The 22,477-nt window shown below is 29.3% G+C and overlaps 2 protein-coding genes across 2 annotated transcripts; both read right to left on the reverse strand.

The window, feature by feature from the left end:
• Positions 1–1,334: 1,334 nt before the first annotated feature.
• On the reverse strand, positions 1,335–4,935 carry LOC111008131 (Pectin lyase-like superfamily protein). Its single transcript, XM_022280728.2, has 5 exons — positions 4,486–4,935; positions 4,195–4,366; positions 2,886–3,092; positions 2,539–2,798; positions 1,335–1,587 (listed from the first exon to the last, which is right to left on the reverse strand). Exons 1-5 carry the CDS (start codon positions 4,875–4,877, stop codon positions 1,437–1,439), a joined length of 1,182 nt encoding a protein of 393 aa, XP_022136420.1. The 5' UTR covers positions 4,878–4,935; the 3' UTR covers positions 1,335–1,436.
• Positions 4,936–13,982: 9,047 nt separating this feature from the next.
• LOC111008134 (uncharacterized) lies at positions 13,983–15,125 on the reverse strand. Its single transcript, XM_022280733.2, has one exon. The coding sequence runs from the start codon at positions 14,992–14,994 to the stop codon at positions 14,296–14,298; it is 699 nt and encodes a 232-aa protein (XP_022136425.1). The 5' UTR covers positions 14,995–15,125; the 3' UTR covers positions 13,983–14,295.
• Between the last annotated feature and the right edge of the window lie 7,352 nt (positions 15,126–22,477).

Consider the following 22,477-nt stretch of genomic DNA (forward strand, 5'->3'; position numbering starts at 1 on the left):
TTTGAAATAGAACAAATCTCAAAGTGTAGAGAACAAAATAATATTTTAATATAAGTATAAATTTGGTGATGATGTATTTTTTTTGGTACAATAAAGATGAGGATGGAGGATCGAACGTCCAATCTCAAAGGAATGAGTGGATTGCCTTAACTGTTGAACCTAATATCGGCGAGATGATGTATTATTTAGCTTTAATATAAAGAGTTTAAAAAATGTCTTTAAATTTTCAATTTTGAGTATTCTAGACAAAATAAGAGACTTTTTTTTAATTATTATTATTATTATGCTCGATTCTTATAATAGAATACATTTCCGGGGAGCACATACACAGACGATAATTCGGTTTGGCTTTTGGAAAATGTGGGAGAGAAAAAGGAAATAGGGTAATTCTTGTCTTACATTGAAGGTACATAACAACATGATTTAAGGATGAAAAAACCATGATTAACCTACTCTTAATCTTATCTAATGTAATATAAGAGTACAAGAACATAACAAACACAAAATCTTAATTTAATCATGAAATTGACCCCTTTCTATCCATACAAAATTTTGTTTGATAATAGAATGAATATATATTTAGGAATTGCGAAGATGTTTAGATGTTTTATCCGAATTAAGTTACGTTCAAGTTGGTATAATTTCCTTTCCCTACAGCGTGACTATTTTTTTTTTTTTTGTAATATTGTGAAAAAATATGATTATTTTATAATTCATTTCTAAGTTTAATTAGCTTATTAGATTTAGTTTGTCTCAATCACACCTTCCTTCCTCTCTATTTTTCAACTTTCATTCCAAAATGAATAGGTAGTGAAAGAGTAACTCATATATTTTATAAAACTTGGTAGCCACCTTGATCTTTTGGATAAGGGATCCGTTTAGTTGGTTAGCAAAGTCGTCTGGCAAAGGGATATCATATTGCCACTTAAACAAGAGAAGAACTTTTGCAACTTGGATAAAGTTGTCTTTTGAAGAAATGCCCTCGCTTCAACCGGATTAAAACTACAATATTTTTAAATATTAGATTTGAAATATTTTATATACAAAAGGTTGACATGTACACCTTTGTCCCTCCTTGTAAAAGTTTTTTTGGCTCCATCCTTTCGATGAAATCTAACCAAATATCTTTCTTAAAATACCAACTCTCTCTCTAAACTTTTAACTTTTTTTTAGTCCACATTCTTTACAATTATCATTAACAAAATAATAAACATGATTTGCCCGCCAACTATATTTTTTTGGTCGAGAGTCGATTTTAATATGACAAATAGTTGAAAGCGTCGCACAAGACATCAATCAACATAATGTTGGTTAATAATGTTAATAACATGAGCTAAATTGAAAGGATAATTAAATTTATATTTAAGAAACAAATAATATGTAAGGAGAATAAAAAGAATATATATACAAATCGAATAAAAGAATAGGGCATGAAATCAATAGGGATGTAGCCATTGGTCTGCATCAATAAAGGACAAGTTGAGAAAAGGAGAAACTTGTGTGTCGTTGAGCCTCTGAACGAACGGCGCCCTGGCGCCGGTATTGGCGCCTGCGCCACTGCAGTTGTACTCTCCATAGAAGATCGTCCTGAAATATCAACACATCAAATCAAATCAGTTGTCTCAATTAATACTTTAAAGTTTTAAATAATATTTTCTGACTCTATATTTTTATGTTACAATTTTTTGTTTATTTTAATTATTGGTCTTAAGAAAATGAAACAATTTTATTCTATTTACAAAATTTTAACTCAAAATGTAAACTTTTTTAATACGAATTATGATTACATTTCAAAAAATTTTGAGTGTCATACTAAATTTATGATTGAAAAAAATTAAATCAAAATAGTAGTTTTTAGAAGTTAAAAGAATCAAAGTAAACTTTTTAAAAGTTTAAATATATATGACATGAAGTAATACTAGACATGAACTTTGACTTCTTAACCTAAGTTAGCACATGTGCATTACTAAAATTATTAATATTTATAGGATTTTATATCAAAACCAATTGACAATGACAATGATCTCCTCAAGATCGTGGCTCTTTTAGTTCATTGATCTTGATCGAATCTGATTTATGGATCGGATGTCCATTTGAGCCTTTGGGTTATGATACCCTATTAAAATTATTAATATTCATTCAAATTCAATTGACAATCAAAGGAGGAGTACACTTATATTATAAATATTTGTTAGATCTCTTACCTTATCGATGTGGGATCCTCAACCTACATTAACAAATAATTGTATATTCATAGTTAATATTGTGATCTTTTTATCTTTTTTAGGTTTTGATTTCCATATTGAAATTACTCTTGTCGAAAGATTTTCATGTTAAAATTAGTAAGAAATAATGGCAATATTAAGATTTAAAAGCTACACTTCTCTTGCTAAGCTCAATGGAGAAAAAAAAATCATAAATAAATTTAAATTTAAATTTAAATTTATTTATTTATAATATAAGTGACTAGATTATTTGTTTGTTTTCCTTTTTTAAGTTTAAAATTATGGGAAGGGAAGGGAAGGGAAGGGAACGTACTGGTCTCTGGCAGGGTCATTAAAGTCATTCCACCCCTCGGGTGCAATAATATCGGTCATGACAGTATTCACGAAGACGACGCGAGAGAAGGGACGCCACGCGCGGCCGAGCCACACCCTGCCGGTCCCGGCGACGGAGCAGTTAACGAAAGCAAAACCAGAGTTCTCGTCGGCGGAGGCTCTGCCGTGCGCCGTCACCGCTCCGTTCACAAACTTCGACCCTTGCGGCACCGGATTCGCCATCGAAATCAACTGGCAACTCTGCGATTTCATTTTATTTTATATTTGATTTAGCGCTTCAAAATTAAAAATAAATAATTAATTAATTAGGGCTCCGATTGCGATTACCTCGTAGAAGGATCTTCCGTTGCCGAAGATGAAATCGATGGAGCCTTGGATGTAGCAATCCTTGAAGTAATGGCGGCCGCGGTCGTCGTGGAGCGTGTCTTGGGCTCCGAAGAATCCGCAGCTCCAAAACGCCGCCGCGTCTCCGCCGATTCTCATCGCCACCGCCTGCGCTCCCACATCGCCCGGCCCCGGAATTGGCGCCACGTTCTGCCACAAATTTTGTTAATTAATTTGGTTGGATTTTGGTTTTTGTTGGGGAATTTCTTTTTTGGATTTACATTTATTGATTAATCCTAACGAAATTAAAACAGAACTTAGGGTTCAATATTTTTTCTTTTTTAATTCATCGATGGGAGCGAGCGTAGGAGATTTGAACATCTTATTATAATCATGAGATTGAGGTTGGCTAATTTTGTAGGTTCAAATCATGAATTATCAAAAAAAAATTTTTAAGGCAACAACAAATTTATTTTGTTTGAATCTTAAGTGTGAAGTTTTTTTTTAATTAACCTTATTTCCTAATAATTAGATCTTTGTCTACATTTTTCACCATACAAAATGACTTTTAAGTTTTTTCTTTTTTATAAAATTGACTTTTAGGTTTTAACAAAATTCAGAAACTAAAAACAGGTCTTAAAATTTAAAAAATGTTTTTACACACCTTGATTATAAATTAAAAGAATCGTGTCATCAAATTTACCAGGTATAAAAAAAAAAGAATAATTATCAAACCGTTATCAAACTGGCAGACAAAATTTTCTGAAAAAAAAAAGAAAGAAAAAGAAAAAACTGGTCGACAAAAGTAAATATAATTAACCTAAAATTGAGGTTTAATTACATATATTTTATCGTTAAAATTTAACCTAGCTAATTTCATCATTCCTCGAAAAAAAAGAAAAAAAATCAATAGTTATCATAGTTTTAAGTTATTAAACATGTTTGTCAGTTTTTTAGTTGGATTCAGTGGATCGAATTCACAAACTCGGTTAGAGATATATGTTAATTATCGTTCAATTAAACTCGTTCTAACCAACATATTTATCATTTACTATAATTTAACTGTAAATAAATATAGCTATAAAAATACTCTGGCAAATTAGCTTCAAATCTCTACCATCCTATTATAATAATTACGGCACACTCGACTAAATAATTTGTGACTACGTTTAAAAATGAGTTATAAAGATCCAATAAGCATTATTATCTTTTTTAATCTAAACCTAAATAATCCCTATTTTGGTTGAACTAAAAAAATGATAATATTAAAAATGTGATTTAAAATATTAAAAATGATAATTAATATATATACCATGAAGCTTATATTCTTGGCAATAAAATTGGAAGAGAAGACTTGGACAGAGGCACTGTAAAAGGTGCCATGAGAAGAGTTGGCCGTGTCGTTCCAAACAATGGCCGTCGTTGTATAGCCCTGTCCTTCAAACGTCACGTTTTGTTTTGATCTGGGAACCATCACTTTCTCACTGCGAAACAAACATACAATAATCCATAACCAAAATCAAGAACCAGTTCAACAATAATTAACATATATCTTCAACCAAGAGTTTGTGGATTCGATCAACATATTTAGCATTATAATTACTAGTAGATTCCGCTGTTGATCCAAATCAAGTTTCGTTTCAGGCTCAGGTTCGGCACCGCGTCGACCGCCGCCTGAACGGTCGTGAAGTTGCAGCACCCGTTGCGGTCGACGCAAAAGACGGAGGTGGTGTTGGTTTCTGTCGGGAGAAGGCTAGCCGGGAACATGTCACATATGGAACTAGAAGCCGCCTGGTCTTCTTCATCGGCCGGGCTTTCATGACGACGGTGATGATGATGGTGGTGGTGGTGACGACGACACGTGACGTGATCGCGGAGGAAGGCGAAGTCAAGGTCGGAGAGGAAGCGAGGAGCGGGATGATTGATGAGGAGGAAAGCAAGGAGAGGGATGAGAGAAGAGAGAGCAATGGTCATGAGATTGTTGAGATTATTCATGGTGTGACTACTAAATGGGGAGAAATGCAATGCAATTAGAAAATGCAGATTGAAGAAGGGGATGTGTTATAAATATTAGTAGGGAAATGCGCAAATAGGATGCACTTCAAGTCAAAGGGTTGAGATGGCATGTCTTGCAAACCACCACTCTTACTGGACCTTATTACTTATCCACCAATCTCTCTCTCTATATTCAATACTTATAAGAGTTTTAATATTTGATTGGCTGTCTCTCATCTAATTCTTTCATATGAAGTTTCTTATAAAGCTTATCGATGGCTTCTGTCTCATCTCTCACTTTCTTGTAACAAGTCCAATGGTTAAGGTGTTATTAGGTTTATATTTTGCTAATTTGATTAGTAGTTATCAGTATGAAAGAAATTAGCTAGTTCTTGTAACCAACTCTTTTGTATAGTTTAAGTGTGCACGTTTTATTACTCTTTTGGCATGATCACTTGATGAAATATGTATTTTTAAATGGAGAGTTTTTATTGTCGTAAAGTTTATACGGAATTGTAATCATAATTGGGTTACTTGTCCAAGAAGAAAACGGTTGATGGGTATGGTGCATGTGGTAAAAGTTTAGTTTTTTACGAAATTGTAATCATTATTGGATTACTTGCCAAGAAGAAAATCATTTATGGATGCATATAGTTGTGTAAATGTTAGTGTTTATCTTTCTCTAGGCTTCTGGGGATGGCACAATGGCAAACGTTTGGGACCTTGAGGTACAACCTACCTTGAGATCTCAAGTTTGAGTCATGTGTATGTATTGGTCACAGTGTTGCTCAGTCCAGATCACGAGTCTCGATTATAGGGAGATCTGCTAATGTAAGTTCATACAAGATATTGATTTTGAGAAATAAATAAAAATAAAAGTCTTTATCCTTCTCTAACAAAAAGTTGTGTGTTTTGTTTGAAGAATTATGTTTGTAGAGTTATAATTGAGTGACTTGTGATTAGGGTTACCAAGTATCATTTAATAGAGATGTACATGTTAGATACAATTTTTACCGTATTATATATAAATGGTTGCAAGGAGCCACACTGAAGTCTTTATTTTCAACACTTTCTCTTACCTCAATTCCGGATGAGATTACCATACTTTGAAGTCACACTTCTCTCGTGTTTAAACTATAAACAGTTTCAATTATTATTATTAAAAAAATGCAAAACCTAAGAGAACAAAATTTTAGTAACAAGCATTAATGAATATGATTTGCATTTTTTTTTATTAATCTTACTTTTATTTGGGTCACAATACTTATTTTATTTTAGGCTATAATCTTTATATAAAAAATTCATTTTTTGTCATCCTCATTTAAATTTATAGTTCACGCGTTTACTCATTGCTTCTAATATTATTTTGGAGGGTGTTTGATCGACACATACTGCCAAGTTGTGAGTAATAATTGAAGAAAAAAGAAAAAATCTTAAAATTATTTTATTGGTTTTATTGGTTTTATTATTTCAAATTAAAGTATTACAAATTATTAACATGAGTAACAATTACAAAGACTAGCAAGGCAGCCTATGTGTGGAAGCGCATGTAAGTTGGGCTTGGCCCTTGAATTTAAGCCCGTTTTAAAATGTTCCACAAATGCCCTTTTAACATATTTTTTATTTTATTATTATTATTTTTTTTTTTAGGATATTTAACTTATCTAGTTGTTACCCTTACACTCACATTAAATATCATCAAATAAAAAAAAATGATCTAAATCCCATTTTAGTCTCTAAACGTTCATACTTATTTAACTTTGGCCGTTATGTTCTCAAAAAACCTTATTTTAGTTCTTTCCATAAATTTTTCATTAGTCATTACTAAAATTGAAAATCCTTTTTGAAACTATCTAACCTATCATATGACTTTAAATACTGAACTAATTATGGGTAAATATTTGTTCAATATATGAACAAAAAAAATATATATATTTGTTCAATAGGTATATAAATCAAAGACATGTTTGTCAAACCAAGCATAGCTCAACGGTAATTGACATATGCCTCTAATCAATAGGTTGTGAGTTTGAATCCCCTCTCCAATATGTTGTACTAAAAAAAAATCAAAGACCTGCCTTTGTAAAGTTTTTGTTAGATAATTTACAAAAATTATATAGTAGTAACGATTAAGATATTTTCTTTAATGTAAGGTTTAAGTGTTAAAAGTTAAATGTTTTAAAGTTTAGAGGCAAAAATGAAAACTTAGAGACGAAAATAGAATTTTTCTTTTTCTTTTTGTTCAATAATGGGTGGAACCATGATAATTGGCATATACTCAACGGTAATTTGCAGCGGTATAAACCTAGAGTCAAAGCAAGCATAACTCAGTGGTAATTGACATATATCTTCAACCATTACGTTGTGAGTTCGATCCACCACTTCACATGTTGTATAAAATAATAATAATAATAATAATAATGAGTGGAACCACGATTCACACAAACTCCTAAATTTTTTTTTAGAGGTAAGTAAATGTGTCTTAAATCAACTTGACTTTGCTCATATCGACACAAACCAAAATAGGATTTAAACTAAAAACAATTTGTGAATCTATTTTTAGTTTTTTGCAATTTGGGCAACATTTTGCTTGTTTGTATGGTATTGTTAGTTTCTTGGCTCCATAGCAATTCATGCTTCACAAGTATTTTTATTCAATTGGACAACCTTTTGAAAGTTTGTTAGAGTAATGTGACACGAGAGGGAATAATTATAACACAACTAAAATGTTCAAAAAATAATTATTATATTTAATTTTTGAAACAAAAAAACAAAAAACAAAGTGATAATGATAAAAACATGAGTAAAATGGATTGAGAATGTGAAAGGGATGCTGAGCACTTTGTCATGTTTGCCCTTATCCCAAAATGGAAAATCTCTAAAAATGCTAATTAGTCATTTACATATTTAAATAAGATAAAAAGAAAGAAAGGCAATTTATCAAATAATACAAAAATCAACAATTAAAAAAACCCATCCTTACAAATAATGTTATAATTAAAAGATCTCGTGTATTATGATTTTTACTTTATGTATGGAGTAACTAGTATGAAAATTAATTTAATTATTATTCCAAATAATTTTAGTAAATAGCATCTAGGAATGTTATTTTCATTGATTTTATTCTAATTGAATTTTGTTTTTATTTTTTGTCATTTTCATAGTGGATATTTCTGATCAAGAGATGAGTTCGAATCTCGCACCCCACTTATTGTATTAATAAAAGATATATCCTACTATAAAGGAAATTATTTTTGTAATTTTACTTTATAAATAACAATTTATACCTACCTTAACCTATTATGTTAATTAAGTTAAGTTAGGTTGGGTTGGTTATATTCTCTCAATGCTAAACATGATAATTATTTAAATATGATTTTGATCAATAAAGTTTATCTTTTGATTTTAATCTTGTCCTGAAAAAAGATATATATTATTTTAATTTCTCAAAGTTTAAAAGTTTAAAATTCAATTATTCTACTAAATCGTCTAACAAATAAGTTTTGTGATCCTTTTTCTTCCTGTCTTATGCACGTTTACCATCTTGAATGCTCAATAAAATTTAGCAAAATCTCTTTTCATTTTCTTAGGTTGTCAAGGGCAAAATTAAGTTATACAAATCAAGACTAGGAATCATGATCAACGGATTAAACGCTAAAGAACTACACCCTCAAAACGGGATAATATAGGGATCAAAACTTGTGACTGACAAGTCGAATTGGTCGGGCCAGGGTCATGACCCACTGAAAGCCAACCAGAACGATTAAAGCAGTTGAGTTGATAGGAAAGCTCTGTTACGTATCAACGACCACAAAATTCTATTTTTCCATCATTTTCAATGTTATTTTTTAAGGCTCCTTTTTCTTACTCATTCATTCCTAACATTGTATCTTCTCAATGACTCATAAAAAAATCAAATTTACTCCAAATGTGAAACCGACAAAAAAAAACAGAACAAAAACAAGAACAAAGGCTTGAAATAAATGATTCACATAACTCAATTAAACATCAATTGGCAAAGTGATTTTAATTAATGGTCGAGTATTACGGTATGACACGAAAAAAAGGGCAAAATCTACGATCTATGGATTAAAGAGTTCAAATTTCTAAGTGGTTTTACTCTATAAGATGAGAAAGATGATAAGAAGTTATGATTATGAGGGTCAAACTCTTGAAGAAAGATTAAGACCTCGTTTACATACCCGCAATTGTAATCAATGAATCGTAATGAGAACTTTGATTCTAGGTGTTTATCAAATTGTAGGAATGTGATCAAATGGTAAGACTCACCTCAGACTTTGTAATCTCATTGCATAAAAAATGTGTGATCTCATTACACTCCTACAACCCACCAATCTCATTCTCATTCCTTATTCCGTCGATCTCACATATATATTATAATTAATGTACCACTTTTACCTTTTCTCTCTCATCTATGGATGAGATCCCTATAATTTTTAATTAGTTTTTTTATACTTTTATAATTTATTCTGCTCCAATTTTTTTTAATTGATGTGATTTTATTATGTAATAGGATAAATTAATATTAATATCAATAAATTTTTTAAATAGATATTATTACTTTTAGAATAATAAAACTTAATAATATGTTATATTAAAGTTTGATTGTTCAAATAAAAAATATTTTATTTGATGTAATTTTATTTTAATTATTCTTTAATGTATTAATATTATATAAATTGTTATAATAAAAAATATTTACTATCAATAATATAGTAATAGATTAAATTAATATTATTGTAATTTAAAAAAGATTAGCACAATAATATATTTGTAATTAGCTAAAAAAGAGAAAGGGGTCTATTAGTAATTGTTATATATTTGATTCCAATTCCGATTCCGATTCCTGACAGTTTTAGTAAACAACGTCAAAAAAATTCTAATTACGATTCCAGAAAATTTCTAGTAAATAACATCAATGGAATAACATTACGATTCCGATTGATTTTCATTATGATTGATTTCCAATACGATTGCGGATAAGTAAACGTGACCTAAAATCGATTAATACAGTACTCTTAAAAGTTTAGTCTAGCTAATACATTATAAAGCTTAGTTTGAGGCTTACTTCAATTGTTCAATAAGGATTCATTCTACCAAATAATTAAGCATGTCCTAGAGAGGCGCCAATATTACTCATTTTTCTAGTAGTGAACACACTTTGAAATCGAATTTCATGCTATAATCAAAGGATCGTCTTAGAAGAGTTGAAATTGATTTTAACCCTAAACAGTCGTATCAAGCAAAATTTACCCCAACGAAAAGTCTACATAACAATAGTATAAACTTTTACATTACCTTAATAATTCAAGTGAATGTTAGGAAACTTTGAATTTATTCGAGTAATAATATTCCACATCTTAGATAATCATGCATCTAGAAGGAGAACGCAGCTACAAAAAAGACAAGATATATAGAGCTAAAAAGTAAGTTGTGTATTATTTTGTAAATCCACGTGGTTGACTTAAGTGGAAATTATGACCTCTAATAAGTTTGAAAACAAAAGGGGATCAAAATTATGCTCTTTCCACCAATAAAGGTTGATGAAATCTTAGTGAATCACAAGAGATTAGTGTTGGGGATTTGACTTTGGCCATCCTTTTGATGGGTTTAGTGGGGTCTTTATGATGTGTATGATCTTGGATTCACCCCCTCTTTCCATCCCATTTCAATCAAAATTTCACCATTTTAATTATGTCATTTTCTTCTAATTTGTCCATCAACCTAATAATAATATAGTCAAAACGAGCGATAATTGACATACATCTCCAATTGAGTAGTTGTGAGTTCGATCACACACACCATATATTGGAAAAAAAAACTTAATAATAATATATAAAATTTTACTCGCCTATTTCGTTTTGAATCATGAGATATTCCATTTTAGATTACAAGAGATTATATTAGTCTTTTATATATGTGTGTGTGAATTTGATTTCAAATCTAATATTTTATTTGACATTTTTTTTCCTTTATCAGTAACATTTTATTTGACTTACTTATTCGATGTGGCTTTGAATTTATTCATATAGATGCTAACCCATAAGGTAAATGAGTAAGTAGAAAGATCACTAATTAAGATACATCAACCTAAATATAGCTTAACTCTGGTTGAGATATTATGCACTTGTCTTTAAAGTCAACATTTTAACTCAAAATATATATAAAGCTCACTTTTTGTTTGGAGTAAATAAGCATAAATTTCTGTTGAAGATCAATTTATATATAATTGAAATATTATGAAAAATAAGAACCAGATTCAAACTATTTTATAATAAAAAATTAAAAGAAAAAAAACGAAGAAAATGCAAGGAAGAGTGTGAAGGTAATGAAAATAAAATACTTTTTTTTTTTGTATTTTTATGAAATTAAGCTTATGAGTTATGAAACATGGAGAGTGAAACAAAGAAGGCAAAATCGTGTAAATTAAACTTCCAAAATTATAAAATATACTTAAAATAAATTCATGTTGGAAAAATCCTACTTAATACTGTATCAGATTTTTAAAATATAAAATCAAATAATTAACGTAAATCTAAAAATACTATAATAAAATTTTGAAATAGAAAATCAACAAGCAACAAACATAACACGAGTTATAATCTAGACTCCAAATTATGAAATGTGGTCGTGAAATTAATCAAACTAAGTCATAGTCATGGTATTCAAGGTTTGTAAAAAAAAAAATTTTGAATTATATATGTATACACTGTTTTGTGAAAATTGAGCTACGGACGTGGGGAGTGCTCAAGGCAACATGTGATATACGGACATAGGACCGGTGGAGGGAGCAATGCTAGGATTGGCAATGGCATACAGGCAGCTACACGACGCGTCCTGCTGTGTAGCGCCTGTAGCAAGTCAAAGTGGCAGACGATGGGGACGATATCACGAGTCAAGAATATCTCCTAACGATCTGTCAGAGCCTGTAATGGAGCCCACCACGTCACACGTTAAGTGTCCTTCCTAGTCGACTTTGTCACTTCAGAAAGAGACAGGATCTCACCTCACAAATAAAGTGAAAAATCTATATATGAGTGTTCACAATTTTCTCCTATCTATCAGTTTACTAACTCAACCGTCGAACGATCTTAGGCAGGGCACTACATCGACATCGAAATCCGTGGTTGTAGGTTGACTTGTCTGAGGACTTTATTAGAGGACACGTGGACCAGTAATTTTGACATCAAAGTATAAATACATACATACATTCATTGAGTACATTATTTTTATATTTATTTATAATTTGGCCCTACCATTATGTGTACTCTCATTGATTGTTGGCGCGCGTGCGAATAAAAAATCATTGCTTTTTTGTATTTTATTTAGGTGAAATGTTCCATGATCCTTAAATTCCACGTGTGTAGCATTTTATTTCAGTCTTTTAATTTACATTAAAAAAGTTACTTTATATTTTTATTAGATTGTTTAGCTCTCGAGTTCATATGGATTGGATTTCTTAATCTTAATATCGTAAACAAAAAGAAAAAAAAAAATTCATACACCTATATTATGTAAATCTCAAAATTTTTTTATTTTAGTTCAACAATGGTAGAAGGATCGAATTATCGACTTCAAAGATGGCAATAAATATTTTATCCACCAAATTAGATTTAATTTTTTTTTTCAGTCTAACATCATGTGAGTTTCCGACCTTTTGGTATATATACTTAGATCCGCTATATTTTAAAAGTTTAATCATGCATTTTAAAAGCTCAACATCCCATGGTTAACTTATGTACTAAAAGTCTAATTTACCCATTAGTAAACTAATTATTGTCAACTTTATCTTATAGGTAAAACTTATTGCTTAAATTATAAAACCAAAGTTTAGGGCGTGTATGATAATGCTTTTGTTTCTTATATTTTTTTTTGTTCTTTAATTAAAAAAATAGAAGTATGTTTAATAACTAATTCTTATTTTTTACCAACCAGAGCATAGGTACATATATCCAATCATGAGGTTGAGAGTGAGAATCTCCATCCTCACGTACTTGTAGTAAAAAAAAAGCATAAATGTGTTTGGTAATCATTTTCTCTTTCTTGTTCTCTAAAATTTTAAATTATAAAAAAAATGATCAATAGTTACATGAAAATTAATTTTTTAAATTGATGTTCAAAATTTTTATGTTTTATTTCTTTCCTAGTAGTTGTTATTGATTTTTCCATAAGTGAAGAATGATAAAATAACATTTTTATTCATGTTTTGAAAAAATTAAAAATTGGAGGAAACAAAAAACTTGACTCGTGTTGTTTCCAAAATTTTAATTACTATATTTCTCAAAAGCTTAAAATGAGAAATAAGGAATGAATGTTAAATTTTAGAAACATTTCTATATAAGAAACAAAAAACAAATACAATTTTCAGATCCTTATATTTCTAACAAGAAACGAAAAATAAAAACATTATTACTTAAAATATTCATGGTGAGTACAAACCCTCCACGTCCAATTGCATTCGTAAAAAATCAAATATATATATATATAAACCGACAACATAGTTCATTTAATTAAGGCATACTTTGAATAGAAAAAAAGTCGATGTTTTAATTTTCACTTGAATTAAAGAAATAAAAATAGAAGTAAAGGCTTTTTTTTTTTAGTATACCAAACTAGAGGTGAATTTAAGGTTACTTTCACACTTATATCAATATGTTCCTTAACTTCAATAATTTTATTTTGGTCACAATATTTATTAGAAAAATTCCTCTATTACTATTAAATTTTTAATTTGCATAACAGGAATCTAAAATTATATTAGTAATCTATGGCAGAAGTCCCCATAATTAATACATAAGAGTCATGTTAAAAGGACTAAAATGACTATCATGGAAATTTTCAAACTCTAAAGTAAAATATTTGAAATGTACAAAACGATAATATATATATATATATTTTGGAGGAGTATTATCTATGATTTTATATAAACAATCCAATTTTTTTTTAGTATAATAAATTTCTAGTACGAGAGATCCAACCTCAGACCTTAGAAAAATAAGTATGTACTAATTACTGTTGAATTAGGCTCGTGTTCGTAAATTAACTTAAACAAAATATTTATAATTTACAATTTTATACAACATATATGATATATAGTATATAATATATAATATATTCTTTTCTCTACGGAAAAACATCAATAAATGAAGGAAAAACCAAAACATAAAAGCCAAAATCCCTATTTTTTCCTAGTCTTCATCCTATATCTCCACCCAATAAAAATCTAAGAAAATTAAGAAAATATTAAAAATAAAAAAAAAAATTGTAACCTTTCGCCTTCGCCATTGCCAATGAGTGTAAATAATTAGAACCCAAAAGGCCCACAAATTTCTTCAAAGGCCCACAAATTTTCTCAGGTCAGTCATCGGCGCCGCCGTCCAACTTCCTTTCCCCGTCGTCAGAACAGTAATCCGCCATTGCCGTCATTGCTCTCGTTGGAGGAATCTGCAGAACCTCCGGCGGACGGAATTTGAGAAGAAACCGCGCTTTCCATCAGAAATCCGTCTACGACGACTCCGCCATTCGCCGGCCTAGTCGCGGATAGCCTCTGCAGAAAGTCGCCGCCGTGCGCGCCGGCCGGAAACATGAACGGCTCGGGGTGGTTCTGATGGTAGAACTGCGGCTGCTGCTGTAGGTAACCAGACGGCGGCGGAGACATCCCGACGTTGGGCAGATTGCCGAAATTCGATTGACGAATCCCCCCGAAGCCTAGCGAGAAATTGGGGGCGCCGCCGTGGTGCGAAATCGAAGACGCGAACGGCGGAGTTGGACCGCCGGTGAACTGCTGAACCATCGCTCTGAAATTCGTGGTGTCCGTGTTGAGCAGCGTCGTCGGAGTCCGGCGAGACGCCCTGGACCGGCGGCGAACCGGCTTTCCGACGCGACCATCCGGGTTCAAGCCGGCAGAAACCCCAGCGTTCCCGGCAGAACTTCCGACGGCGGTGGAGGTGGTGGCGACGGCGGTGGCATCGGAAACTCGATCGGCGAACATCATTGCGGAGGCGGGTTGATCGGAAGACGGTGGCGGCGTCGCGGCTGCCGCCGTGTTAGAGAGGTTGTGATGGTAAAATTGAAGCCAGTCGCCAGGGTTAGACATGGTCTAACGGCACCGCCAAGAGGAAAAGTAAATTATACTATTCCTCTCTCTCTCTTCTTTCTCTCTCTACTGGTTTTTTTTCTTTTCTCTCTCTCTGTGTTGTGGTTTTTGGTAAGAGGGAAGGAAAAGTAAGGGAAGCAGAAGTCATATTTATGGTGGAATGGAATCAGTGTGGTCAAAGTAAAGACCCAATTGATGCAAGAAGACCAAATAAACATTTTTTTCTTCCTCTTTCTTTTTTTAATATTATTAATTTGACTAAATTATAAATAAAATACTTGAATTAAAGTTCAAGTAATGTTTTAATCAGTTAATATAAATATTTTAGAGGAATTGTCTCCCTTGAAACTATTTTTCACAGATAGATTTGTGTTTTCATATATTACATATTTAGATTTCAAAGATTTAAAATTTTTTATTTATATCAAGATTGCCTCATTTTTTTATATTTTTTTATTTAAATGTTTAGATTTTATTTTTAATTAAATGTTTCCCAATTTAAATTTCTAATATTAAATATGATATATTTAGATTTTTAAATATTAATTTTTCATAGTTCAACTCATTTATTTTTCTAATTTTCTCCCTATTTTTCTCTCGTTCGAATTTTTCAGCAATTCCGATGGTTCTTGTTTGAATTTTTCAACATAAATTATTTTTTTGTGGCTTTTTTTACATCTTTTTTTAACAGTATGATAAATATATTCTCCCCTAAAATCTTATATAAATATATATTTTTTATTAGTTTATATAAACTATTAGATTATATTAATATATTCCAACGACTCTTATACAATAAGTTTTTTCCTTGTAATCTTATACTCTACGTTATATATGAAACTAAAAGGTTATATAATATATACTTATATATCGGTATATACAATTTTGATATCTCTATTTTCTTCTTTGGAAAAAATAAACCCTAGACATCTTATCATTCTCTTCCTTTGACCAAATCGCTGCCCCCTCTTACAGCCACCACACAGCCTCCCTCACTGACAACGACTCTCAGGCGACTGCATCATAATGTTCGTTCGTGCTGCAAATCTGGTCGAGTTCATGGGTGTTGTGCCGCTATGGAGGTAATCGCATATCTAATCAGATTCGTGTGTGTTATTACATCGCTATGGGTGTTATGTCGTTGTGGAGGTAGCCACATATTTGATTGAATTCGTGGGTGTTGCATCATTGCTTATTCTCGCCGGAGGAGGGAGGGAGGGGGTTACAAGTTTTGGGTGGGAGAGAAAGGAAGAGATTAGGGTTTCATACACTGAATGAAAGAAAGAGGGAGAGAGATGTGATTTTTGAGTTTTTTTTAAGTACAACATGTGAATTTTGAAATTGAAAATAGATTTTTCCATATTTGAATTTTTCTTTAATATAGCAAATTTGCAAAATGTTGCATCACCCATTTTAACACAAAAGTTTAAAATCTTAAACATGAATCCATTAATGTAAATTGAATCTCCATATAGTATAGTGTGTACTTATCCCAATACTTTAACTTAGCTTGGTTTCGAGATTGACTTTATGAATTTCTTTGAAAAAATAATTATTTTATTAGTACTTTTAAAGTTTTCCTTTCTTCTCTCTCGGGATCAATAGATAAAATTTTCTCTCTCAAAATGATAGAATAGTGGTAACTTTTATATTAACAAAGAGAAAATCATTCTGCTACGGCGGAAAAATATGTTTAAATACTATTTTGGTGACATAATTTTAATTTTTATTTATTTTGGTCTTTATAATATTGAAACGTTTGGTTTTGGTTCTCAACTTCTTATATTTTTAAAAGGTTACCATTTTGGTCTTTTGTTTTATTTTTGTCTCATTTATTTAGATCAAAATTTTAGTATGACATTTCGTTCACTAATTATTGAAATGTAGTTATAAATTTGTATTCAAGGATTTCCATTGTGTATAAAATTTGTATTAAAATTTTGCAAATATGAATTAAAAATTAAAACAATCACTTTTAAAAAATACAAAGACTAAAACGAGCATTTTAAGAGCATATGGACTAAAATAATAAAAATGAAAAGTTTGATGATCGAAATAAATATTTTAAAAGTATAGGCTACGGAATAGTATTTAAAAGTTCAGGGGGTTAAAAAGAGCATGTTTTTTTTTAATTTAGCCTTTTAATTATTGAAAATTAATTTCAGAAAAAGTTTTTATATATATTTAAAAAATAAAAATATTAGTAGGTAATGTATTTCAGTATTTTGAAAAATATGTTTGTCATAGCACGTGGAGCCTGCCAAAAGAGAGAAAAATAAGATTCAGCCCCTATTTCTATTTTTCTCTCTCTTGTTTTTTTTCTTTGCAAAAAAAAAAAAAAGAGAGAGAGAGAGAGAAATAGAAATAGGGGCTGAATCTTATTTTAATGTGTGAATTCGGCGTTTTATTTGGTTTTTGTTTTTATATTTTAACTCTATCTTGTTATTTAAATTTGAAGAAAATTTTACTTTCATCTCTATTGTATTTAGTCATTTATTTTTAATTTTGATGTTAGTTTTGAAATATGTGAAGTATTTTTTTTTTTTAATTTAGTATTACAATTTAAGTAGCGGAAATTCAAACTTCTCAATTCTAAAAAGAATAAGCTAATCTAATTATTCTTTAACACACGTGACTTAAAAAAACAAGTTTATTACAATCATCCAAAATTTTTATTGAATACAGTATAAAAGTTTAACCACAATGAACAAAGTAGATTTTTGTTTCAAGCTTGTTATATATATATTTTTTTTCTTTGGTTATCAAATTTTGCATTAAAAGCTATTTTCTAACTAAATCATTTCTCTTTCAATTTTTTTTCACCTATTCCATAATGATAAGTACATATCTATCTGAACAACAAATCAAATATTTATGCTAAAATAGTAATTCATAATTGAACACAAACTCCAAAGATTTATTTTGCTATTTTAAAATACTATTTCAATATTTATATTTTTAAGCTTTTATTCATATTGGTCTACTTTCAAACTTTAGTTGATTTTAATTTATTTACTTTTAAAATATTTTGTTGTTCATGTACTTTTAAATGGTGATTATTTTTACCTTAATTTTATTTTTAATCTCATTTTTTCTATCACAATTTCAATATGACACAACACTCAATATATTTCTTAAGACATATAATATGATTTTATAAAAATAGGGGTCAAAATGGTCAGTTTTTTAAAGTACGTGGGCTAAAATGAACTAAAATTAATAGTACAACGACCAAAATGAACATTTTAGAAATACATAGACCAAAATGAACCGAACGAGATATAGGGACCAAAATATTATTTTAACCTATTAATTAATAGCAACATATCTTATTCTCATCCTGAATCCAGACCGTCTTAGTAAACCATATCGATAAGTTTTTCATTTCAATTCCAGCAAATAGTAAGTAGATGGAACCATGATCATACAGTAGAGAAAGAAAAAAAGGAAATCAAAAGTTAAGCAATAACCCACTTCCAACCCTCCACCCAACCAAAAGAAGAAAGACGACACACAATATCTTGAAGTTGAATATATTGAAAATTGGTTTGGTATTTTCTTTCATTTTCTGGCTAGCCAAACAGGAGGAAGCAATTGAGTTGCAGGGTTTCCTGGAAACACATCAAAAGAACAGCATTTATTAGAAGTGAAATGACATCATAATCTTTGAACAAGAGGGGACACATCAATTTGATGCCAGTCATTGGTGTTGCTGGTAGGTGGCTTTTCGCTGACTTTCAAGGTTCCTTTTTTAATTATACGATTTTATTCGATATTTTACACTTGACACGTGAGTTTGTTTATTCTCGATTTTACGAGTCAAAATAACCAGATTGTATAAGTTTTTGAAACACACTTCTCAATTTAGATATAAATACTTCCAACATTGAATAATTCACATTAAGAGTTCAACGGAATAGCGTAGAATCAGATGACTATCTTTTGCTTCTCTAAATCGGTTTAAGATTCACATTTTTTTAATTGTGATAAAGTACCATTCTACCCTAACAAATAATTGTAACTAGATTATAATTTAGAGCTATATTTATATATTTTTATAACTTTTTTAACTATAGAAATATATATGGGATAAATCGTAGTCCTAAAATTCTAATAAAATATTAAAGTTAGTCATTTCATTTTTCTTTAATTAATCTTAGAAACATTAGCGAGTGAGTGTGTTATTTTGAAAAAAAAAATACTCAAAAACTCTTTTTGTTTTTAGGTTAAAAACACTTTTGATCCCTATATTTTCGCTAAAGTAACAATTTAGTCCATATACTTTCAAATTGATAACAATTTAGTCCTTGAACTTTAATATGTAACAATTTAGTTCTTATAATTTAAAGTTGGTAATGATTTTTTCCTTATTGTGAAACTTTTTTTTGTTAGGTTATATATATAGATTGATAAACTAAATATGGACCAAATATGTTTATAAATGAGAAAGATTAAATTGTTATATGATCAAATATAAACTTTAACATTTAATTTTAATTAATTCTTTTTATGACAAGAACAAAATCATTACAAGCTAAAGTTCAGGGGTTAAATCGTTATAAATTAAAGTTCAATGATTAAATTGTTACCTTAGTAAAAGTACATTGACTAAATGTGTTTTTTAACTTTCTTTTAATATTCCTCTAAAAATTTAAATATATTTTCAAGAGAGGTGAAAAATTTACGTAAAAAACAAGCCTAATTTTTTAAAACAGAAAATAAAAAATGAAATTGATATCAAATGGTACCTAATAAATTACATTAATTTATATTTGACGATGGAGACAAAAAAAAAATGCATTATTTGTTTACGTCTTCAAAATTTAAACGAGGAAGAAAAGTCTCTCCTATCTCGTCCCTGTCTCCACTTAACCATGAATTCTCCCTTTAGAAAATAAATAAATAAATAAATATCTGTTACACCCCAAAAGAAATACAATTTATATTTAAATTAAAACTTTATAACTTTCAAACTATACATAAATTCAAACTTTACTATTGATTCTTATTAAAAAAAAAAAAAAAAAAAAAGTCTTCTGTTTCGTTCCAAATTTCCAAGAAGGTTAAAGTTCACTTTCAAGTTTCAACTTGGTCTCTCTTTTTATGGAAATAACCTGCTACCTTCCTTCTCAATTACTTTTCTTTATAAATAAATATATATGTTTTAAATACCTTTTACTGTACCCAAATTAATCATATCACACTATTTTATTTATGGTTAAACAACATTATGATCTTGCACTTTCAATTTGATCTTTTAACTTAAATTTTATATACATGGTATACCATTTAATACAAATTTATTGGTACATTTCAAGAAATTCAATGAGTCAAAGTGTCATGTTAAAATTATGATAAAATAAATTGAAAATGATTGACTTAAATGGTCACTTTTAAAAGTCGAGGATTAAAATTGACGTTTCCAAAGTTCATGAACTAAAATGAACAAAAATTAGAAGTAGAATGACAAAAATAGTATTTCAACCTCTTTCTTTTAAGTTTTTTCTCTTCAAATAAAAAGGTGCTTATACTTTTTATTTGGCTTAAGTACAGATTTATTCTCCATTTTAGTCTTAATTCAGACCCTACAATTTTAAAAAGTTTCAATTGGGTTGTTATGGTTTCAGCTTAATTTCAATTTGGCCTAGTTTTCAAAGTTTTTCAATTTGGTCTTTTTGATTTTGCAAAATCTCACCAATCAATATACGTGACATGTTTTCAATTTATGTGGCAAAATCGAACTTACAACCTCTTGATTAAAAATATATGTCAATTACCACTAACCTATGCTCGTTTTAACTAAAATTTATACCTAATTGAAAAATAAATGAGTGTCTTTCTAAGAAGGTAAGCAACAATCAAGATAATCTATGAGACTATTGGGATCAAATTGAAACAAAAGTACAGACTAAATTAGTAAGTTAAACGATTTCTTTTTTTTTTTTTTTTTGAAATGATCTATTTTTCATATTCTAAATAATGTGAATATTAAATGTTTTTTTAGTTCAACCACGAATAAGAGTAAGAATTCATACTTTTTTTTTTTATCTAAAATGTATGTCCCAATCTCAATCAGCTGAAATATGATGAAGTTGAAAAATGTTTAAACAATTAATATAATAAAAATATGAGGAAATACTATAGAAACAAAAATACTTGGACTGGCTCATTGAATATTTTAACCAAATTTGGATTAAATGAATTGACCTTTTTGGTTTGAAGTGAAAAGTTTTATGCTTTCAAGAGCTAAAGAAGACTTCATAATTTCAAAAAATGAAATGATAACTCCTAGATAAGGAAATATATATATATATATACACCTTTGAAAAAAAAATTATATATATAAAAATCATTCCTTTTATACTTTTTTAACATTCACAATTTTGCCTTGCTTATACGTTAAGACATTTCATATATATTGTCACAAAGTACACTAATTTGTTTCAATTATCATTTTAGTATGCTTTTTCGTAACAATTACAAAATTTATGATGTTGACACAACTTGGAAGTTGTGTCATTATTGAGTCGGATTATAAAGTTATTCAAATTAGTTTGAATTTAAAATTAGTTTGGAGTTTTATCGAATTTGGATTCATTTTTAGTACAACGTGTGGGTATGGGGATGGAACTCACAACCACCTAATTTAAGATATATGTCAATTAGCGTTGAGTTATGTTCGCTTTGGCATCGAATTTGGATTTATTATCAATTAAAAATATTTATTTATTTATAATAAAATTCTTTATTCAATATTGAAAAATTGACAGCTCATTAGTTAAAAAAAAAATTTACATTTTTCTCTCATAATTGTTAAACATTGACCGAAAATTGGTCGGTAAAGGAACCAAACATTTTTCTTATTTTAATCTCATTTCCTTTACTCATATTTTAGGTTTTTTCAGTAGTCTTGAATATTTATTAGAAAACTAATTTATAAATATATTTAAACATTACCCATTGAGTGAAGGGCTATTTTAGAGAAGAAAAAAAAATCACTTAAGAGCATTACCCTCAAAAGTTATTTAAATTTTTATCTCAATGTATTTTTTTTAATGAGTTCTTGCCGTATATTCAAATTTGATCTCCTCACATTTTCATTCCCTTATATCATAAGTGTTATTTCAAATGTTTCTTTTTAGTAATTATTAATTTGTTAAAATTTTATTAATATAAAATACGAATTAAATAAACAACAAAATTAAGTAAATAAAAATAGTTTCTAAAACTTATTATCAAACACCTTCTAAATAAATTATGTTTTAAAACATTTTTAGAAAATGTATGTAATCATAAATGCAGACATTTGATGAAGGAATCAAACCGATATTATTTTAAAATAATAATAATAATAATAATCAATTTTAATGTAGAATGAAAAAAATAAAATAAAATGCTCGCTTCCCTTTTTTTATTTTTTAAACAAAACACTTAAATAATCGTCATGTTTTACTGGCACTCAACTGGTTTATATCCTATTTTG

This window comes from Momordica charantia (assembly GCF_013281855.1).
Source record: "Momordica charantia cultivar OHB3-1 chromosome 10 unlocalized genomic scaffold, Mcharantia_2.0 BLBB01000010.1, whole genome shotgun sequence".
Lineage (NCBI taxonomy): Eukaryota > Viridiplantae > Streptophyta > Magnoliopsida > Cucurbitales > Cucurbitaceae > Momordica > Momordica charantia.

Excerpts from the sequence above, each read along its gene's own strand:
- LOC111008131 (XM_022280728.2), bottom strand. The coding sequence starts at position 4,877 with ATGAATAATCTCAACAATCTCATGACCATTGCTCTCTCTTCTCTCATC. Across the intron at positions 4,367-4,485 it reads ATCAACAGCGGAATCTACTA|TGAGAAAGTGATGGTTCCCA; the intron begins GTAATTATAATG and ends TTTGTTTCGCAG. Across the intron at positions 2,799-2,885 it reads ACGGAAGATCCTTCTACGAG|AGTTGCCAGTTGATTTCGAT; the intron begins GTAATCGCAATC and ends ATGAAATCGCAG.
- LOC111008134 (XM_022280733.2), bottom strand. The coding sequence starts at position 14,994 with ATGTCTAACCCTGGCGACTGGCTTCAATTTTACCATCACAACCTCTCT.